Source organism: Ammospiza nelsoni, chromosome 17 (genome assembly GCF_027579445.1).
Source record: "Ammospiza nelsoni isolate bAmmNel1 chromosome 17, bAmmNel1.pri, whole genome shotgun sequence".
Lineage (NCBI taxonomy): Eukaryota > Metazoa > Chordata > Aves > Passeriformes > Passerellidae > Ammospiza > Ammospiza nelsoni.
In genome coordinates this window covers 13931677-13952440 of record NC_080649.1, presented here as the reverse complement: position 1 = coordinate 13952440, position 20764 = coordinate 13931677, and the positions used below count along the sequence as shown (strand labels likewise).

The following is a 20764-nucleotide window of genomic DNA, read 5'->3' as shown; positions in this document are numbered from 1 at the left end:
TTTTTTTTTAAGATGAATTTCAAACAAAAAATGAGTCTTAAGTACTCTGTTTCATTGTCAGTAATTTTCAAAAGTGAAGTGTAGGTTAAAAGGCAAGTCTGCTGTTTTACAATGTTACCAAGTGTTGCTAGTTTGTAAAAGTTACAGACTGGTGTAATGCTTTAGCTTTGGGTTCCTGTCCCTTAGGAAAACACAGCTTTGGACACTGAAATACAATTGAAGTACAATGTGGCAGAGAGCAGGTTAACCAAAATACAGAGTTTCAAATGGAAGCTACTCTGCTTCCAGCTGGATTTCAGAGAACAGCAAAGCATTTCTTAAAATTTCAATCAAGTATTTATTACTTAATGACCACCTAGAGTAGGAAAAATTATCCTTATCCTATTAAGCACTCAGCTTGGAAGATTTAAAAGGTTTCTTTTTTGTTGTGATCTGTCTAATAACAAGATCTGTTGAAAAGGAAATGTTAAAATAAAAAAAAACGAACCATGTGGTGGTACTTGTTAGGATTGCAGAATGGGAATCTTCGAGTCATTTAGAATTTTAACAAACTTGAAGCTGTCTTTCAAGACCAAAATATTTCTAATATTTTTCCCTAAAAAATCTGTTTTAAACATTCTTTATTTTTATTAAAAAAGCATTAGTGTTTCCTGATAACGAGATGAGAACACCTCTCTGTTTCTTTTTGGAGCAAGAACTTAAATTTGAGGTAAATTCGCTCAGCATTCTCACTGCCCAAAGAAAATCTCTCTTCTGCTCTTTGAAAATGCAGCTGTATAAGATTCTGCCAGAAGCCTTTAACACCAGTCTTCCAAGCTCAGCACATCCATTGGGCATTCATTGCCTGCACTGAGCCTTTTCCACCTCCTCCCTGGTGTCTGAGGCTGCTGCATCCATGAGCTGCCAGGCCCAGCATGGGCTCTGCTTGCCATGGGCAGAGGTTTGAGCAGCATTTCTGTCTCCCACTTTGGGCTCCCCATGGCTCTCCCAGTGTCTGTAAACATCTGCAGGAATTGTAGTGGTGGCTGCCAGAGAAGTCTGTGTATTATTCCATTAAAAAACTCCTCCAAACTTTCAAGCAAGAAGGGCAAAGTCCTTCCAACAACAAAGTTTGTAGTTAGGAATTAGACATGAGGGGACTGACTAACAGCCCCAGAGTTAATGTTCCTATTTCTGGCTTCTGAAAGGCTTCAGTAGTTCTCCTAAGCTTTCTCAGAATCTCACTTTTAGTTTCAGAAATTTTCTTCCCTGTTGATCTGATAGACCCCTACAGCATTAATGAACAGCTGTCATTATCAGATGACACTTTCTCATACCTTGTCTGAAATAGTGGGTTGAGTGGGTAATTTTATTAAATGCTTTGCTATTAATTCTTCAGAGAAAGCTGCCAAAATCTGTGGTGTAATAAATAATAATTAAAATAATTTCTCTGAACATGCAGTCTGCAAAACAAACACAGAAATGCAGAAAATTAAAATCTTTATATTTGTGCAATGTGATAGCAGCTAACACCACTTCTCTTTAAAGGCAGTCTTGGGACTAAACTTTAGATGCTAATTTTTGGTCTTACTTGCTATTTGAATTATTCAGCTTTAACTCTGGGACACAGCACAGATTTGATAACCTCATATATTGCAAAGTAACAGCTTTTGGGATTTTTTTAATGTGTAAAGATAGAATGTCTTGTACAGTGAAGAAAGGCCCAAGTCTGGCAACAGTCACTGGGCAGGATGCAGGGAAAGGGAGCATTTCCTAACATAAAACTGCTTGGAGAGTGGCAGGGCCAGCTGTCTGAAACCAGAGGGGACAAAGTACAGGGACAAAGAGGACAAGGCCCAGTCAAATTGTGTTTATTGGGCTCTGCCCTGGTGTAATTTGCTGGTTATAACTGGTGGTTCCTCAACAGCTTGTTCAGCTCAATTCCTGTAAGCATAAAAAGCAAGCCCTGAATAATCCCTCATTATGAGGCTGTTGCAGTGATAAGCTGATGAGAGCAGTCCTCCTCCCAGCTTTGGACACAGTCCCTGAGTCCCTGCTGGTGAGAGAAGAGACCAGGACCACAGAACTCCATTCTGTCCATTTTTGTGTTGAGGAAGGAAAGTTAAAGAGAGTTGAAGGGAGCAGGAAAATAGGATTTACTATTTCAAATAAAGACTTTTCTCAGTGGTTGGGTTCATATTTAGGACCAGGTCATAAAGTCACCTAGAAATCCTCCCAGTGTGAGGCAGGAGGGTGAACAAATATGATCTATTGAGTAGCTCCTATGGGAGGGACTGAGGGAGCTGAGGGGGCTCAGCCTGGAGAGCAGAAGGCTCAGGTGGGACCTTCTGGCTCTCCACAACTCCCTGACAGGAGGGGACAGCTGGTGGGGGTCAGGCTGCTCCCACAGAACAAGGGACAGGATGAGAGGGAACGGCCTGAAGCTGTGCCAGGAGAGGTCCAGGTTGGACATCAGCAGGAATTTCTTCCCAGAAATGGTGGTCAGACATTGTAAGGGGCTGCCCAGGGAGGTGGTGGAATCTCCATCTCTGGAGGAAGCCAAGGAAAGCCTGGACATGGCACACAGGGCTCTGGGCTGGGTGACAAGGTGTGATGGGCTCAGGTTGGACTCTCAGTGGTCTTGGAGGTCTTTTCCAACCTCAGTGGTTCTGTGGTTCCAGTGGAGATTTCACCATGGGGGAGACTCCTGCAGGCCAAGTGGCTCTTTGGGTGTACAATGTTCTCTCCAGTCATTCAGGGGGAGTTGTGTCTCTGTTTTCTAGTTTTGGGAAGTTCTTGGGGTGTCATTTATCAAGGCTGTCAGTCTTAAACATCTTTTTGCTCAGACACTTCTCCTCGAGTACCAAAACACAAGTTGATAACCATTTGCTCGATGCCTCTGTATATTCCCCTCCCTTCCCATCTGTCTGTGTGCAAAGTCATGCTTTGTGCTCAGAATGCACAAAGTATCACAGAATTTGAAGTTTGTTTGCTCTTCTAAAGTTCCTGCAGTGTTGGAAAAAGTAATTTCTGTTCATGTGGATTGAGAAGGATCGTTTGATTTTGTAAGTTGAATTGTAAGACTTCAGCCCCACACAGTAGTATGTATTTGTAAAACATCTTTTTAGGATATATTTTAACTAGGTAAAAGTTGTGAAGTTGTGAATTTAATACTGAGAATTTAATATTGAGAAACTTACATTGGAAATTGGTCTCTGCAAATGTAAAGACGGATATTTGACATATGTTTGAATTTTTTTAATCTCCCTTTGGAATCACAAAAATTCTAATCACTTCATTCATTCATTCTTTTCCAGCTGGGAATGACAGGTAACACTACTCCCTTTGGGCAACCTTTCAGTCAAACTGGAGGGCAGCAGATGGGAGCTGCAGGAGTGAATCCTCAGTTGCCGAGCAAGCCGGGCATGGCCAACAGTCTGTCTCCCTTCCCTGCCGACATCAAGAGTACTCCCGTCACCAGTGTGCCAAACATGGTGAGTTGGACCTGCTGCTTCCTGCAATCTTTACCTCTTCCTCATGCTTTCTAAGTTTTTGGGTGATCCAACACTATCAAATTACTTCTCCATGCTCATTTAAGCAGAGTTGTCCCATGGTTTCTCATTTCCACTTTTCAGTGTGTATATAGAGCTTCTGTCCATTTTTATGCAGTGATTATACTCTGTCAAGAATCACAGTTATAAAAACTGCATTATGCACTATATTTTGTTTTAAAACAAAATATTTATTTATTTATTTATTTTTATATTTTTTTTAGTTACAAAACAACTCATAATGCCCCTAGACAAGAAAGGACACAAATGAGCCCTAATTTTAACATCCCTCATAATCTTCCTCCTACTCATTAACCCTCTAGGGCTGCTACCCTACACCTTCACCCCAACCACCCAACTATCTATAAACCTAGCTGTAGCCTTCCCCCAAGTGAATCCTTTCATTTTGGCTGGTATATTTAATTTTAAACCACATAAAAATGTCTTCTTCAGGTTCTATGTGTTAATTAGAATGTGTTGGGTCAATTACAATGTGTTTGGTACATCACCACCTTCCTGAAACTCAATAGTACCTCATATCCTTTGAAAGTGATGTGGTAAACACCCCAGGTGCTTCTCACTTTATACTGTGCATGACTTGCATGTCACAAACTTGCAAGAACAGTTCTTATTAGGACACCTTACAAGTTTATAGTATGATGTTTACCAGAGTTCTCTTCATAAAGTTAAATTAAATATTCCCGTTTGTCTCAGGATGTTGCGTATTAATCAAACTGCTTGTGTTGTTTCTATGGAAACTCCAGCTTGTTGCATTTTATATTCTTATACATGACAGCAGTTACTATAGAAACTTGTAAGACCTGCAAATTGCTTATTTTTTAATTTAAATCCAAAAAAGCTATTTTTTGGCACAACCAGTGCTTGCTCTTCCATCACTGTGTTTGCTACCTGCCTGTCACTAATAAGCTCTGTATGAGAGGCAAGGGGATGCAATAAACTTCCTCTTTTCTCAATTTTAGAGAATCACTTCCTAATTTTCCTCTCGTTATGCTGTGAAATCTCTCTCTAATATCATCATTTACTGTTTATGATTATGGAAAGGAGCTTGTGACTGGATTAACACCATGCTCAGAACACTACTTGCACTCATGGAGAATATTTGTGAAAGACAATTTGCTGCATGACTACTCTTATTGTGTTAAGTGTTTGTACATCTGTACATCAGGTGTAAAGCAAGTGAGTTATTGTCCTGATGCTGCAGAAAGGGGATTGTCCTGCAGGTCTCCCCAAAATGCTGTATTCATCTCAGGGACTGGGTGATGTTAAAGCCTAATTTTATGCTCATTTAGAAGTCAGGTTTGGGAAAGTCTAAGTCTTAATATACTCACCAATATAGGATGTAGTGGTCAATTTTCAAGTGGAATAAAAAAGGCATTTCCTATCAAGGCTCATGAGGTGATGGGAGAGAAACAAAATCAAGAATTGTTTTCTTTCTCCCATCTTGTCCAAGAGAAAGAGGAAAGTAAGGGAAACTTTCCCAGTAGTATCAATTGCAGTTTCAAAATGTCAAAAATACCAACTGAGAGAACAATCAGAACCATTTGTCTTCATTTCTCAGGTGTCAAAAGCTTTTCATGTCCAATATATCTTCTTTTCTCTCACATCACCACAGAGAGTAACAGGCATTTCAGCCAGCAGACATTGGCACTGTGGAGCCCAAAGGTCTCAGCTCACGTGGGGGTTAGAGGCATGGTGGTCCTGACAGGGGTGTAACTTCAAAAACTGAATTTCCATCTAAACATTTTTATTGCAAAGCCAAGAACTTAAAAAGAAATGTCACACTTGTTAGAATTTAACCTTTATTTGGCAACAGTGGGTAAGGCAGTGTAATTATTTGGTAATAGCACATCCATGGCCATATGTTATTCCTTCCACAGGGACTTTGCTTTATTCAGTGAACAATATGAACAGAGCCCCTGGAAAGAGCACACAGTCAACATTTAGTTCTATTTTTGCAGCTCAGTGTGTAGCTGTGGGCATTGCTGGCTGAATGTTTCAATATATCTCACTTGGTCATTCCAAATGCTCTTTCCTGTGGCAGTCAGCACTGGAGCAGGTTTATGCTTTGGATTAGTTCATTTTCACAGCACCTCTCTGAGATAAAGATGTGTGTTGTCTCAGTTTTAAGCACAGAGGCACAAGGAGAGTAAGACTGGCAGAATCTGCTGACTCAGAACTTGAAGTTTGTAGGCTCTGGCTTGCTAAACCTTATTTGATATGTTAAGGCATTACCTTAGGGTAAAATAACATCCACAGCAGTTCCATGAGTTACAGAAACACACATCTAAGTGACATCTGTCACTCACATTGGGCAACCAAAATGTGACCCCAATGGCTCTTGTGAGAAGCAGCTGGTGACAGAGGCAGGTCCCCAGAGCAGAGCTGCAATCCTGCTGGGTGTGCTTGCTGCAATCCCACTGCCATTTTCTGTGTCCTGGGATGCTTTAGTCCCTGGAGATGATGGTTTATTTGATGTGCTTGGCCTGGAGACACTGAGGAAGGCAGCAGTGATGTGGAAAAGGCCATTGTGTTTTGTTAACATCCATCAGAAATGAACCTGTGCAGGGTCAGTTCAGGCTCCATCCACTACAGCAACTGAAAGACAGCTGCATATTAAAAAAAAAAAAAAAAAAAAAACCATACAGGGTCCTTTGTGGGATGAGTGCAACCACATATCTTGCTAAACCAGCCCTCTGTGCTATCCTTATCTTAAAGGGCCCCCCAAGTACTATTCCATGTGAGAGACAAAGCCACGTGAATGAGAACACTTGGTGGTGTGAGGCAGGAAACCAGATTGCAGCATGGCACTGAGCACTGTGGTTACCACAGGGGTATTTAAACAAGACAAGAGGAAGCAGAAAAGTGCAGTCATTGTCTGAGGATTCCTAAGTCCTAAAAACCAAAATATTTTTAAATACTCCTTTCAGTCTTTAGCCTTACACCTTATACGTGCACTGCAAAAGTAAAAGATGATTAAATTTCTTAACCCACATTATTCTAATCATTACTGTGTGACACCCCTGTCCCCAACAGTAACCAGGACTTCTCCTGCTAGGCATAACCCTGGCAGCCAGGACAAATGTGCTGTGGATTTGGATTTTTGATCCAAATTCAGGCTACCACTCTGCTGAGAGCAGCACTGTCCATCCCCCTCAGTAAAGTGGGTCTCTGAAGGGTTAACTCAGTGCAGCCATGCTCCAGGCATGACCTTACACTGCACCCTGAGAAGCACGTTTGGATTAATCTCTTTAATTAGAAAAGAAGAACAAACCTTATGCTATTAAAATGATTAAGAGGTCAGCATTAAGGTATTAATTTTCAGTGCCAGCAGGATGGATTGATTTTGTTTGTTTATTTTTTTTTTAATGGTGATGGGCAGAATGGGCAGCTTGAAAACTAGAGTGAAAGGTTTGTTTCTAAAAGAAAAGCCTTGCTTCTGATGTTGGAAGTTTTGGTGCCACATTGCTGAGCCTCAGTGCTGCTGGAATGGCAGTGCTGTGCTGGTGAGATCATGCACAGTCCCTGGGCTGGGGGTGGCAGCCACGCTCTGCTCTGGGGCTCTCAGCGTGGTGGGCAGCCACTCTGGGGGCCAGCAGCCACTCTGGGAGCCAGCAGCCACTCTGGGAGCCAGCAGCCAGTTCTGGAGTGCACAGCCTCTGATTCTGGAGTGTGCAGCCTCTGGGAGGAGCTGCTGGGGGAGCCCTGTGAGGTTTTCCATCAAGGCAGCTGAAGCTTTGCTCTCCCTGCAGTGCTGCCCATTCCAAGGGTGGTGGTGGATGGTTCCTTCGTGGGCATACCAGTAAATCTGGTAATTCTGCATGGCTTAGGAGCACAATGGGGGAACTTTGGCTTCCAGACACCAGCATGGTTTCACAGTTATCCCAATGACCAGCAGATGGAGTTGAGAGAATATTGCTTTTTGGGAGTGAAGGAAATAATTTTTCTTCAATTCTTGGCTTAGAATTGGAGCAGCATATCTTCTCCTGTGCTTTTTTCCCCCCTCATCTCTTGCTAAACAGCATCAGGAGCTCTCTGTTGTGTTCTTCTTTGTTTCTTTTGATGTCCTATGGATTTCTGTAATAACAGATTTTGATCAGAAGACAGAAGAAGTGACTGGGGTGAGGATGTCTCAGGTGTGCTTTACTGCAGACCTCTGAGGGAGAGGAAGAAAGCTTTTAAACTGGGAGGCCAGGTTTAATTAGAGCAGGTAGAACTGTAGCTACTTAAAATAGACAACTGGTATTTTATTCTAGAGACGAGAGAGAAAAGGCTTTATGAAGAATCACTTAACTCCAGTGCCCTTCCAGGGAGGAAGGCCTGTGTTCTGAGCCTTTCTGTGATTTTTCCTCTCTTGCAGCACAGCCACTCTCCTCTATCCCTGTGGAAAGGTCTGTGGCTCTTGCACTGGCAGCATGCTGAGTGTCTGCTTGCTGCTCTCTTCAGCATTCTCCCAGACTCTGCTGGGTTTGCTGTCACTGTGGTCACCTTCCCTGTGCCTGCCCTGACCTCCACTCTGAAATTCAGATTCTCGTTCATAGGCAAGCTCACTCCTTCCCTTCCTCAAGAAAATCCCACCTGATTTACAGCAGTGGACAGCTGGGAAAAGGCTCTGCTTAGGTCTAAAGGAGAAGATCTTAATAACCTGGAAACAAATCCAGCAGCTAGTGTTCAGTGCCAGGGAAAGGACATTGTTTTGTTGGGAGCAGAGCATCTCTGCCTTGCCTTAGTGCAGGAGTTCATGCTGGCCATGTGGATTGCTTTGAACTGTGGAATATTTTAGCTTTTGCATCATCTGTAAATACAGTGCCAGGCTGGCAAAAGCTGACAAAGAGGAATTAATCTTTTCCCAATGCTCTGGCCCGTGTTCCACTCTCCCCTCCCCCATATGCAAACATAACAGTGGAGAGTATCTATTGCTGTGTCCTACCCTATTCCAGCAGCTGAGGTGCTCCATAGTCAGCACTCCAGCAGCATGGCTTTCCTTCCCTTACAAAATTCTCATTTGTGCTTTATCCTTTTTTCTATTCAGGATTTGCTGTCTGGGATTTTTACTGTTCCTCATTCCTCAGGTTGTTTTGTCCCCCATTAAAATACTGAGGTTTATGTAGGGTATATAAGTCCTCAATATTTTGCTGAGGCAATTTCCTATATGTGAGAGCTGGAATCTGTCTACACTTTCCTGTATTTTGTCCCCTTTTTCTACTTTGAAACACTTCTTCAGTGTATGTTTCTTGGCATTTGCTGGTCCTGCAAATCAGAAAGATGAGATAAAACTCCACAAGTGGATCCTTAAGAAAGATGCTTATCCAGCCTTGATGCTTAGCAGACTCAATGGAATAGAATTGAGACCTTTACTGGTTTTAAAACAAAATTCTGTTAACAATTAAAAGTGAAGTGCACTGACCAACTATTCAGGTTCTTTCTGTGGCCTGACCATAGGAGCCTTCCCACCTTTGAGGTAGTCATGGGCTTGCAGGTTCATTTGCCAGTGCCACCATTGAAAGTTGAAAATATTCCTGTTTACCCTTGACATGAAAACTCTGCCTTTATCCATGTCAGTGCCAAAGCTTTGAGATAAATCCTGAGCTCTAAACACATTCTTCATGTTAAGACCACAGCCTCAAGCTTCTCCAGGGGAGGTTCAGGAAGGATTTCTTCCCAGAGAGGTTTGTCAGCACTGGAATTGGCTGCCCAGGGAGGTGGTGGAGTCCCCATCACTGGAGGTGTCCAAGGAAGGCCTGGAGGTGGCACTCAGTGCTCTGGGATGGTGACAAGGTGGGGATTGGGCACAGATTGGCTTTGATGATCTCAGAGGGCTCCTCCAACCTAAATAGTTCTGGGATTCTGTTGGCTTTGTGTTCAGGAGCTGGATACCTTCCTGCCTCTCCTCATTTCCCAGAGCACTGCCAGTGCTCAGGTTGGTGTTACAGGCTGACATCACTTATTTCCCTCCAGACAGCAGGACGGCCTTCTGAGGCCATGTCCAGTGCAGGAAACCTCTTCTCCTCTCCTGTGGAGCCTTCTGCCCACCATTCAGACTCAGATTCTGATTCCTCCTGCTCTTGGGTGAGGAAATGCAGCACTGCAGGGTTTTGGGGCACAAATGCAAATATTTGTGCATGCAGTGCTTATCTCAGCCCATTTGTGCACCTGTGAGCCTCCAACCTCTGTGGCCAAAGCTGGGGTTCCTAGTGTCACAAGGATCCTTCCTGTTTGGACAGGACCAGGCTGCTCATTCCATGCTGAGAGTGATTGCTGGAACCAGGGAAAACACCATCCGTGTGAACTGCAAGAAGTGTAAACAGGTTCTGTGTCACTTTCCCAGTGAAGCTCTGCTCATCAGGACTGCACTGGGGAATGCCTTTGGCCTTGCTGCCCCCCAGTAGCTGCTGCTTGATCTGTCCTTCAGTTTTGGGACAGAATGATGCTCCCTGGGCTCTGCAGAGCTGGTTCAACACTTACTAGAGCAGTCCTGCAAATCCTGTGGGCAGGAAAGACTTTTTTGAATCTTACTGGAAAAGTATGGGGATACTCATTATTGCAGTTGGTCACACTATGAACACTTAATTAAGATAGAAATATTGCTGATTGAAAGTTCTGTTTTTATATATATTACATATATTGTATATATTATAAGTATATTTTTATATATTGCTAATTGAAACATTTACAGTTCATGTGTGTATCCACTTTGTGCCTGCTATTCCTTCTCTGGAAGGGACCTTCAGGATCACACTTTAAACCTTTGGTTGGAAGAGAACTGAAGAAGTTTGGGGGTGTTTCACCTTAATGTACCTTTGTGTGGGATTTGTGGCAGTGGATTCTTAATAACCTCACTAAGACCTGCTGTTGATTCCAAACCTCTGTTATAGACCTAAAAGGCATTTTTTAAACACAGGATTTGTCCTCATACAGTGAAAGTCACATTCTTCTATCAGGGAGAAGGAAAAAAACATGGAAATAAACAGAAATTACAGAAGAAAAGTATTTTAAAACCATAATGCTCTGTAGAGTGGAGCTGAGGCAGAGTTCTGTATTGCATTGTTTACCTGCTGTAAGATTGCCACTGCTGCTGAGATTGCTGCCTACTTTTCTACAAAAAGGTACATAGTGTTCCATCTCAGCAGTGTTGAGTGCTTTTGTATATAAATACATAAAAACACAGAGAATTACTGGTCACTTCAGTAAAGTAAAACCACCAGGGAACTTTGAGTCCATCTAAGTCCACAAGAACCAGATACTTGTGCATCTGTGCTGCCCAGACCTGCAGGAAGGTTTTATCCTTCAGGATAGGGACAGGGCAGAACCATCTTCCTCTGTGAATGAGTTTCCATAATTTTCAAGGGTATTAATAGAAGTATGTATAAGTCAGTTTCTAGAAAACTGATTATTGACATTCCCATCTCTGTCAGAGGCTTTAGCAGATTTCCAACCCCTGATCCATTTGCTCTGTTAATGGTGGAGCAAGTGGCAAGAGAAACAAAAATATCTCTTTTACCTTGTTTATCTGATTGTTGAATTATTGATTTTAATTGTGGGTCCAGAAGTGCCTGAACTTCCTGCTTCAGCAAGAACATTGTCAGTCAGTCAGGTGAAGCAACCTGAAGAAGCTTCATATTCCGAGGGGGTTTTGTGCCTACCAACAACACACTGATCTGGACTGAAACTGCTTTGTTCTTCAAACCACTGATACTCTGCAATTCTGCTTTTTTTGTTACTCAGTCTTCAAGTATCCCTCCTGGGTCAGGACATCTGTGCTGATACAGCTGCAGTTGTGTCTGTTAACTGGAAGGGTAGTAACAAAAGGAGGACTTGGCTTGGGAAACAATTCTTTGACTGGGATGAAAGCATCGCTTCCAACAAGATTTTCTTTGGCATGATCCCTGTATTTTTCTGCAGATTAGTTGAACTAATTGTTTCCTATTTGTGACCCAAGAATTGTTTCAGCAAAACCTCTCTGCTCTATGGATTTGCTCACAGGAGAAATGGAAGACTGAATTTCAGCTGCATGCAGTGGGAGCAGATGTTCATGGGTTTCCTTCATTCACCCCCTTATTCCTTTTATTGTTCTTTCTCTTGAAAGTTCAAGACAGATTCAGCATTTCCTCTTTGTCTAATACTTATTATAATCATTATCAAGTGGCAGAGTCTCCACTTCTTCCATCAAATACCAGACATGGTGGTTTCTACTTGATCTTGTGTGCTTCATTGCCCAGAAGAAAAGCAAGCTCAAAAACCTGATGTGCAGGGACAAAGCTTGCTGCTGGACTAGGAAGAACTTGTGCAGGGAACTTTTTGTTTATCTAAGAAAATTAGGATTTTGTAGGCTGTGGAATTTCCTGGGGAGTCCTTCTCAAAGGTCAGAAGTAGAATGGGCTAGAACTGGTGTATGCTGACACTTAAACCTGATTTTCTTTAAATGTGGTACACAGGCTGTAGTCAGCTGTAGGTTGGTAGTTCTGCAGGCACTATTGAACTATTTCCTCTATGACCTCCTCAGCATAATCCTAGTGTTCCTATATTCTATTTAAAAGTCTTTTTCAGGGCTGGTTTTCCTTAGGTAGCTTGAAATTTGGTGAACTTTCCTGTGGTAACCTCTTTTCACAGTGCATAATCAAATTGATTCTTGGGACAGTTGCTTGTTTGTCCATAAGATAAATTCAGGCTGCAAATCACAGGGATTGCAGCACTTACAGTCCCATATCTGTTCCTGCTAGGGGAGTCATTGCAGGCTGTGGATATGTTTAATTTTGAAAGTTAAGTTTCTCCATTTGTCCAGTAAGGTAGAAAAGCTGCCTGATCTGTGCTGAATAATTGACATGGTAAAGAGGCTGTTTCTCTTCTGCACTGTTATGAGCTGTGCCTTAAACTGAAGAGCTCTGTGGTTTGCAGCTGTCAGGCAGAGCTCAGGCCTTGGTGCTGAAGTGTGTCCATAAAGAATGGGTGCTGGAAATAAAACATTGGATTTTGAAGCTGATAGGACCCAGTGTCACCCTGTGGTATCTCTAGTTCTCCTCAGTAGCCATAATGCAATCCAGATTTAGGTGGCCCTTCCTAGGAGAAAACCATATACAGCTTGCCCTGGGAATTTTCTCTGTGGAAGGAATATCACTTGGAAGCAATAAGGATTAACTGAGGCTTGGAAAATCAGCTCAGCCTTTTGCTGTAATACATGGAGACAGTCATAGAATTTTGACTGTCTTCTCCCATTGGACTTCTTTTTGTTAGGGACAAGGAGCTAGGATTGATGTGTATAAAGTGTATGATACAAAAATCTGACCTATAGTATGAAAATGGATTATTGAATTTATAGAATCATAGAATGGTGTGGGTTGGAAGGGACCTTAAAGAGTTCCACCTCTGAGCTCATAAGATAAGAGCTCATTGCTGTTGGACTGATGGTCTCTCTAATAAACAGTGTTTTGAATGGCTTGTTATATAAACTCTTGTTTGTCTAAGTGTTTTAACAGAGTGTTTAACTCTCAATACCTTGATGTTGTTTGAGCATTAGAAATGTTTTAGAGTGGTGCAATAACCCTTGTAGCTCACTGAACACTTCTGGGATAAAAAACAAGATGAAGACAGAACCGCGGCTCGCCGGCACAAGGCTGAACTCTCGTTTTTTCTCTCAGTCCCAGATGCAAACCCAAGTGCAGCAGGTGGGAATGGTCCCCACGCAGGCCATGGCCACCGGGCCCACGGCAGACCCCGAGAAGCGCAAGCTGATCCAGCAGCAGCTGGTCTTGCTGCTCCACGCCCACAAGTGTCAGCGGCGCGAGCAGGCCAACGGCGAGGTGCGCGCCTGCGCCCTGCCCCACTGCCGCACCATGAAGAACGTCCTCAACCACATGACACACTGCCAGGCTGGCAAGGCCTGCCAAGGTGAGCCCTCCCTGCCCTCCCCGGCCCCAGCCTTGCTCTGGCACTGCCATATTTGCTGAAAAATCCCTTTGCCGGGGTTTTTTCTCCTGGGAAGCTGAGAAGCATCAGAGAAAAATGAAAACAATATTATCTGATGGCTTCTCCTGTGCTTTGCTCCTTTGGAATGTGGTTTGGACATTGGTTACCAATTGGTCATTGTGATTGGTTTCATGTGAACTTTGTAACTTAATGACCAATCACATCCTGCTGTGTTGGGATCCTGGAAGGAGTCATGGGTTTTTCATTAGTGTCTTGTTAAGCCTTCTGTCTGTATCCTTTCTCTGTTCTTCAGTATAGTTTAGTATAGCATTATATGATATAATGTAATATTATGTAATGTAATGTGATATGATGTGATATATGATATATAATATTATATTATATAATGCAATGTAATATATGCTACAGTATAATATAATATGATACAATATAATACTATACAATACAATGTAATACAATGTAATACAATGTAATACAATATAATACAATGTAATGTAATATAATATAATATAATATAATATAATATAATATAATATAATATAATATAATATAATATAATATAATATAATATAATATAATATAATATATAATAATCAGCCTTCTAAGAGCATGGGGTCAGATTCATCATTTCCTTCCTGCCATGGGGAACCCCACAAATACCACATTGCTCTTCTCAGCCCTGTGCCTGGCACAAAGGGATGTCAGCACTGGCTCTGTGGTTAAGCTGCTCCCAGCTCTGCCAGTTTAGAAAACAGAATGCAACATTTCCCCTCCTCAAGTAGGATGGTACCAGTACAGCCTTGCAAGCATCTTCTTTGTCTCCTCTGTTGTATTAAGTGTGATATCCACTGTGTCTTTTGTCTTAAATTTCAGTACTAGTTTCCTTCATATGCACTTGGATCACAAGACGTTTCAGTTGTGTTTAGTTATATGTATAGTATTGCAATATTTGCCTTTTGGAAGTAGGATGGTAGCAGTGTAGCCTTGCTATCATCCTTTTCATCTCGGTTACATAAGGAGGGTTTAGTGTCCACCATGTCTGTCTTAAATGTTGGGACTGGTTTCCTTCATTTGCTGGTGGATCACAAAAAAATTTACTTGCTTGTGGTTTTAGTATTGCTTGTGAAGGAGAAGGAGTAGGGTTACTCTAAAAAATAAAATACTTCAAAACCAGTTGAAGAATAGAATTGCTCTAAAAACTGAAATAATCCAAAACAAATTAACCAAGGAGTGACTCTTAACTCTTGCTTTCCCTTGCTGCAGTTGCTCATTGTGCATCTTCGAGACAAATCATCTCCCACTGGAAGAATTGTACTCGGCACGACTGTCCCGTGTGCCTTCCTCTGAAAAATGCCAGTGACAAAAGAAACCAACAACGTGAGTATTTCTCTTACTGCTGTCACCATTGAAACTCTTAAACCAAAGTTGATCATGTGTGCAGTGGAGGAATAAACTCTTAGCAGTGTCCCAACAAACTTAGTAGCTGTTAACAATTTGTACAAGGATAAATATACCAGTGAATTTCCATTTCTGACCATTAAAGGCAATTTATTACTTAAATACAGTAATACTTAAATACTTAAATATATAAATGTACTTAAATACACAATAATTGGGGAAGTCTGAGCTCAAGCACACATCTTTTCTAAAGGGTGTGGCAACTTCTAACTGATGTTCCATTGTGAGGCAGGTCAATAGATTCCAGTTATGAAGCAGTTTTGGATGTAGGTGGGGGCTTGGGGAAGAGATAAGCTACTTGATTGTGTTTCTGGCTGCTAGAAGCAAATCAAAAGGCTAATGATTTAAAATAATCAAAAATATTTGAAAAAATCATTCTCTCATGTAAAAAGGCCTGGGTGTCTTAATCATTTATTTAACACTGGTATAGATTAGCTGTAGTTCTGCAAATCATGCCTGGTTTTTATAATAGCTGAGCTGTTACTGATCCTTGGGGCCAGTCCATTTGTAGTTGATTTCTTCTTCCCTTTTGCTCTGAAAAAGAAAATTCTCAACTTATATTGGTAGGTTTGCTTCTCATCAAGTCCTTTGAAAAGATGCCAGGGTGGAACATTTTACAGCATCGATGTAAAGTTCTAGAAGTCTTAAGTAATGTTATGCCTAAGTATATATAAATAAGGGCTAAGAAGTGGAAAATAGCTGCAGGACTTGCAAAGCTTGTACATTGGAATTGGATTGGAAGCATTCTGCTAATTTCCAGCTAAGCTGAGACTGCAGTGGGCAACTCCAGTAAACCTTGGAGGATGGAGAATTTCTCCTAGGTTAGGGGGGAAAGTAGCTGCTAAAACTACCAAAATTATCCTTTGAGAATGTTCTCTTTATGGTGTAAGTAGGGATTTTCTTCCTCCAAACTGAAAAAAATTACAACTGTAGAGCTACTTGGAGGGCAGGATTTTGTTTTCATTTTACCAAACTTCTCCATGGTAAACAAGATAAATCTTGTGCTTTGAAGGTAGTAATTTGTTGCAAGTGATTACTTGTTTGACCCTTGAAAAATGTGTTGAAAGCTCTGCTTTTTAATATGATATGGTCCATTTGTGCTTAACATCCTTATTACACAGTTGTTATCAAAGTGCTAACAACATCTACCAGAACAGAATTGTATTTTTCAATACAAGCTGCTGGTGAAAAGTAGTTTGTGCACCATTTGTTTGGTTGCTCATACAGCTGATCATAAGAGAACAAAAACTGGAACATAAACAAGCCTTAAAAATAATTTTGCTATGGAATCAAATATGATATTGTCTAAATGCAACAGAATTGTAGTGGATAAGTGTAGAATTTTTCTCTCTTGTTGCATATGGAGGGAGATAAATATGAAATCTCCTTCTATTCAGTTAATCAATAAACCAGTGGTGCAGGGTTCTTTGTCCTGGATTGTGTCTGAGTCATACACATAACACCTCATGGTTTATTGGAAGTGAAAGAGGAGCACTTAAAGTACTTTTTTAGCTGTATTATAAAAGGTACCCCTTTTTGTGCATTCAGGAGGGTTTGTGAAATTATTTACATTGGTTGTGTGCATTTTTAAATGTTGTGCCTGATCAGGTGGGTACTAACCAGAGCTGGATTAGTTTTAGACTGGAAGAAAATGTTGTCTTTCTTAAGAATAATTCATAGTAGCTTCTACTGGATTGGGAGGAGGAGGGAGTCTGCATCTGGCAGAATACAGAGAATATTCAGAAAGGTAAAAAGGAATGAGGAGTGTAGTGATCTTCCTCCTATTGCAGGGCTGCCTTCCTTGCAGAGAGTCCAGACCCTTCTTCCTGGGCCCACCCCTGTTTTCCTGTTGTTATTTCAGTCCTGGTGTGGCCATGCTGGGCTTTTAGAAGCTGTTTCAAAGGGTGCCCACCTTTTAGAACATTCTGCAGTGGAGCATGCTGAGCCATTGCAAGGTGGTGCCTCACTTCCATGCACAGCCATTCCTGTGCTTTTGTAGCTTTCTGTTCCTACTCGTTGGGGATCTGCAAGTCCTGGAAAGTCCTGGGGTTTAGGTTATTGCCTTGGAGCTGTTTCTGTGCAGGTCTTTTAGTGCTGGGATTTTTTGCAAAGAACATTGTGCTAGGCTTCTTTTGTATTGCCTTTTTTATTTATTTTTAAACACTCTTGAACTATATCTTACTATAATGGCTGATAGTGACCTGACTTGTTAACAGGACATATTGGGACAAATTTAAAATTCTTTTTGTTCCTCATGGTTTTTATTGTGTGTCCTATGTACCTCTGAGGGCACTGGGGAAACTGGAAAACAAATACTATTTTGCACTAATGGTAAAACATTAAGCTTTTCTTTTGAATAAACAAGTGAATCCTGTGTTTTGAAGTAATGGCTTGAAATTTGATTGAAATATTTTGGAGTTGCAGGCTTGTTATTTTTAGAAAGTTCTTCTTGTTCCCTATTAGGCCCAACACTATATGAGTTACAACCTTTTGCAAACAGTTGTTGATATATTTCCTAGTTTTGTAGCTGTGTCAGTTATTTTTTTGAAGATTCATCTTGTCATCCACTTGCTTGAGCTCCTTAATTCTTCCATTCCTGGCCTGAGCAGGTGTGTTGTGCCACAGCTCCTGGATCTGCTCCTGTTTGTCATGTCCTGGGCCATGCCCATGTGCAGCACTTGGTGTGCATCATTCCAGGATCAGGGACCCTGGAAAACCCCTGGGATCTCACTCAGATGAGTGAGACTGGAAAGAGGAGTTGTGAACTTGGAGGTGGTCTCCTTGTAGGAAAATTTTAAATAAAATGCAACGAGGAGAAAGCTGGATGAAGAAAGATGAAACTTGAGATAATTAATCTTCACCTAAAAGTGTGGTTTTAGAGGAAACACCAGAAATTCTGGTGTGTGTGAAGTCAGGGATGAAAGAGCAGAATCTGATGAGGGAAATGGAGGCAGGGACCATGATGCAGCTGGCTGATGCAGCAGGTTATTGAGTACAGGCAGGACATGGAGGAAAACCTGGATGTGGAGCTTTTGGGAGCCAGTCCTTTGCAGAGGAGGGAGTAAGTGCATCCATGCACAGGGAAATGTGTCCAGGAGGAGGAGGCAACAACTCCTTCAGAGGAGTCTTGTTTCCTGTGAAAACAAAATGAAATCCAGCTTGTTCAGGTCTTACTGTCAGTGACTGTAAAATCTACAAACAAAACATGTCTCTTGTTTTTTTCAATTGCTAGAAATCATATAATGGTGACCCATCAGTTACCCCGGGGAGCCCCATGGTGGATAATAGTCCTTGGATTAAGGAGCTTCACTGCTTGACTGATCCAATGCTGTACTGAAGGCTTATAATTTAATGCTTAACTTAAATAAAAATTAAAATGGCATTGGTGGTGAAGTTTAAAACTGACACTTCCTGCTTCAAGTTCCTCATAAAATCTTTACCCCATGATTTGACTTAAGATACAGCCTTTAATTAAATGATTGTGTGCATTTATCTTCATGTACCTGCCTAATTCTGAGGGCAGGACTTGTGCTGAGGTGAGTCAAAAGCACCAGCACAGATTTTGCTCCACTGCAAGATGAGCAGAGTGAGGAACAGGACAAAACAAGACTCAGTTAAAGAATTCAGAAGTAAAATCAAACATTTTTAACCAGCATGGCTAAATTTAAATCAGGTCATAGCTTGTTGTCTGAGGTGATGAGGCAAGAGTTGCTGAAGGATTTTGGTTTAACAATTGCCAGCTGTTTTAACACACAGTTCTGTCTCAAATGCTACTTTCTTTTTGCTTTTTAATTGTTAGTATTACCTTCTTTCAATTCTCCAAAATGGTTTAACATGTTCACTGGAGTGGTCAGGTTAGAGGAGTGCTGGGCACTCATACTTAAAATAGCATTAGGGATCTGTGCTTAAAATAAATTTAATTAGCTGGAGGGGTTCCCCTCTAGAAGACTTGAGTGCAGTGTCATTAAACAGCACCTGAGACAGACATTAAACAGTACCTGAGACAGGAATCCTGCAGGGGAGCTGCTCTTTGATGGCTTTGGTGCCTTCTGGGGCATTGGGATATCACTGGGGCTGCTCAGGGAGTTCTGGGGCTGCTTAAGTTGTGCTTGTTTGAACCTTCCCTCCTCAGGTACATAAACACAAGTGACATTGGGGCACACAGAGCCAGCTGTCTTTACAGCATTTAGAATGTGAATTACAGAGCTCATTTCACACTTGCAGCTTCTGTCATGGGCTCCTCAACGCCTGAAACACCAGTTAAGAAAAATAAATTGCAGTAGACATTGCTTCACATAGCAGTGGCCTAATGTGTTTGTTCCAGGGCTGTGTTTATTTTAGTTGACTTTATTTCCTGCAGTATCTGCCACAGAAGGGACAGCATTTGCACTTGGGTCTCTCCAGAATAGAAATTTAATACTCTTTACCTCCATCTTCTTGTTTGACAGATAATGTCATGCCTTCATATAAAACCAGTGAACAAACAGACAAAAAAAAACACCTCCTTCAAAACCAGGTTCCTGATATTGGGAAATACTCAGAACAGGATTCTGTTGAGTTGTGAATTGGTAGAAGAGCTGAGGCCAAATAGTTTAACACTGTTCTAACACAAAGGCTGAACTTGTGCTTTGTAGTGACTGAAGCTGCTGCCAAAGCCCAGCCCAGAGCTGTGGCTGGAGGGGCTGGACCTGTCCAAGTGAGCTCCAAGCCAAGCCTGCAGTCTCACACAGTCACTGATTTTTCCCCAGAACGTGAGGGGTGGTGGAAGGCTGGGCTCTCCTCACTGGGGTGATCTGAGCCTTTTCCAGCTTCCCAAACATTGGCATCACCTGTGGGTGTTCTGCCATCTCTGCCATCTCCACACTTCAGCACTGAAAGAGATTGGGGGGTTTTGTCCTAATTTTCTGGTGGAATATCATCCTCTAACAAGCTGGAATTCTTATTGGCTCCTGAATCAATCAGTGCTGTCAGGTTGATTGTCAGCCTTTTAAATCCCAGGGTGCCACAACTTTTGTGCTATTTAACTTTACTATTCCTTGGCTTGCAGTAGTGTAAAGGCATCTTTCTCCTAGGCTGTGTGATTCCAGAGTACTACATGCAAGTCCAATGAGGAATTCATAAAAATGCTCTTTAATATGTCTTTTTTTGTAATTAAGGTGATAGGATCTTAATCAGCTTCTGCCTTTGTTTTTAAATTCTCTTGGAAGTGATCAGTAAGTTCAAAAGTTATTGTGAGTGTGTCCACAGAGTGTAAATATACATAAGCCCTAATTTCCATGGTAATCCCAGCATTTAAAATACTGTGGATTGTCCTTTGGGGGAAAAAAGGATGTTTTTTGTAGAGCTGCTTATTCAGGAGAGTGAGATATCTGAGTTTATTTATTTGTAGTTCTTTGGCAAATGAGATCAAATTGATTTCTCATCTGGAGAGGGAAAAGTCTGGACTCTGCAGTGTGAGTGTTTTCTCTTGGGTGGAAGCTGGAAGCTTGTGTATCTCTTTCAGTGATTCAGTTTCCATGGTGGGTAAGGATTTAAGAAATCCTGGATAATGCTGTTAATGTCTCAGAAGGCTTGTTTTCCTGACTTTTTTATCTAACCACATGCCCCTACTAATATTTCAATAAAACAGTTATTGTTGCCTATATTAAGAGCCATTACTGTTGCTAAGTTTAGTTCACACATTTGTAATGCACATTACATATTTAATTACTTAAGGGGGAAAATGTGAAGGAAATGTTACTTCTACCAGAGTCCTGATTATCAAAATGCAGTGTCTCTGTGCTGAGCGTTGTACTCCATGGGTCATTCACCAGGGAACGTGGTATTACTTAGAA

General features: G+C 41.6%; 1 protein-coding gene across 4 annotated transcripts in view; it reads left to right on the top strand.

Annotated features, from left to right (window-relative positions):
• The window catches only part of CREBBP (CREB binding protein), a 96737-nt gene that overhangs the window by 35209 nt on the left and 40764 nt on the right, over window positions 1–20764 (top strand). For all 4 annotated transcript variants that reach the window (XM_059484037.1, XM_059484038.1, XM_059484036.1 and 1 more), the window contains 3 exons: window positions 3297–3473; window positions 13184–13433; window positions 14736–14849. In XM_059484037.1, coding sequence (XP_059340020.1) covers window positions 3297–3473; window positions 13184–13433; window positions 14736–14849 — 541 coding nt within the window. The remainder of the gene's footprint in view (window positions 1–3296; window positions 3474–13183; window positions 13434–14735; window positions 14850–20764) is intronic.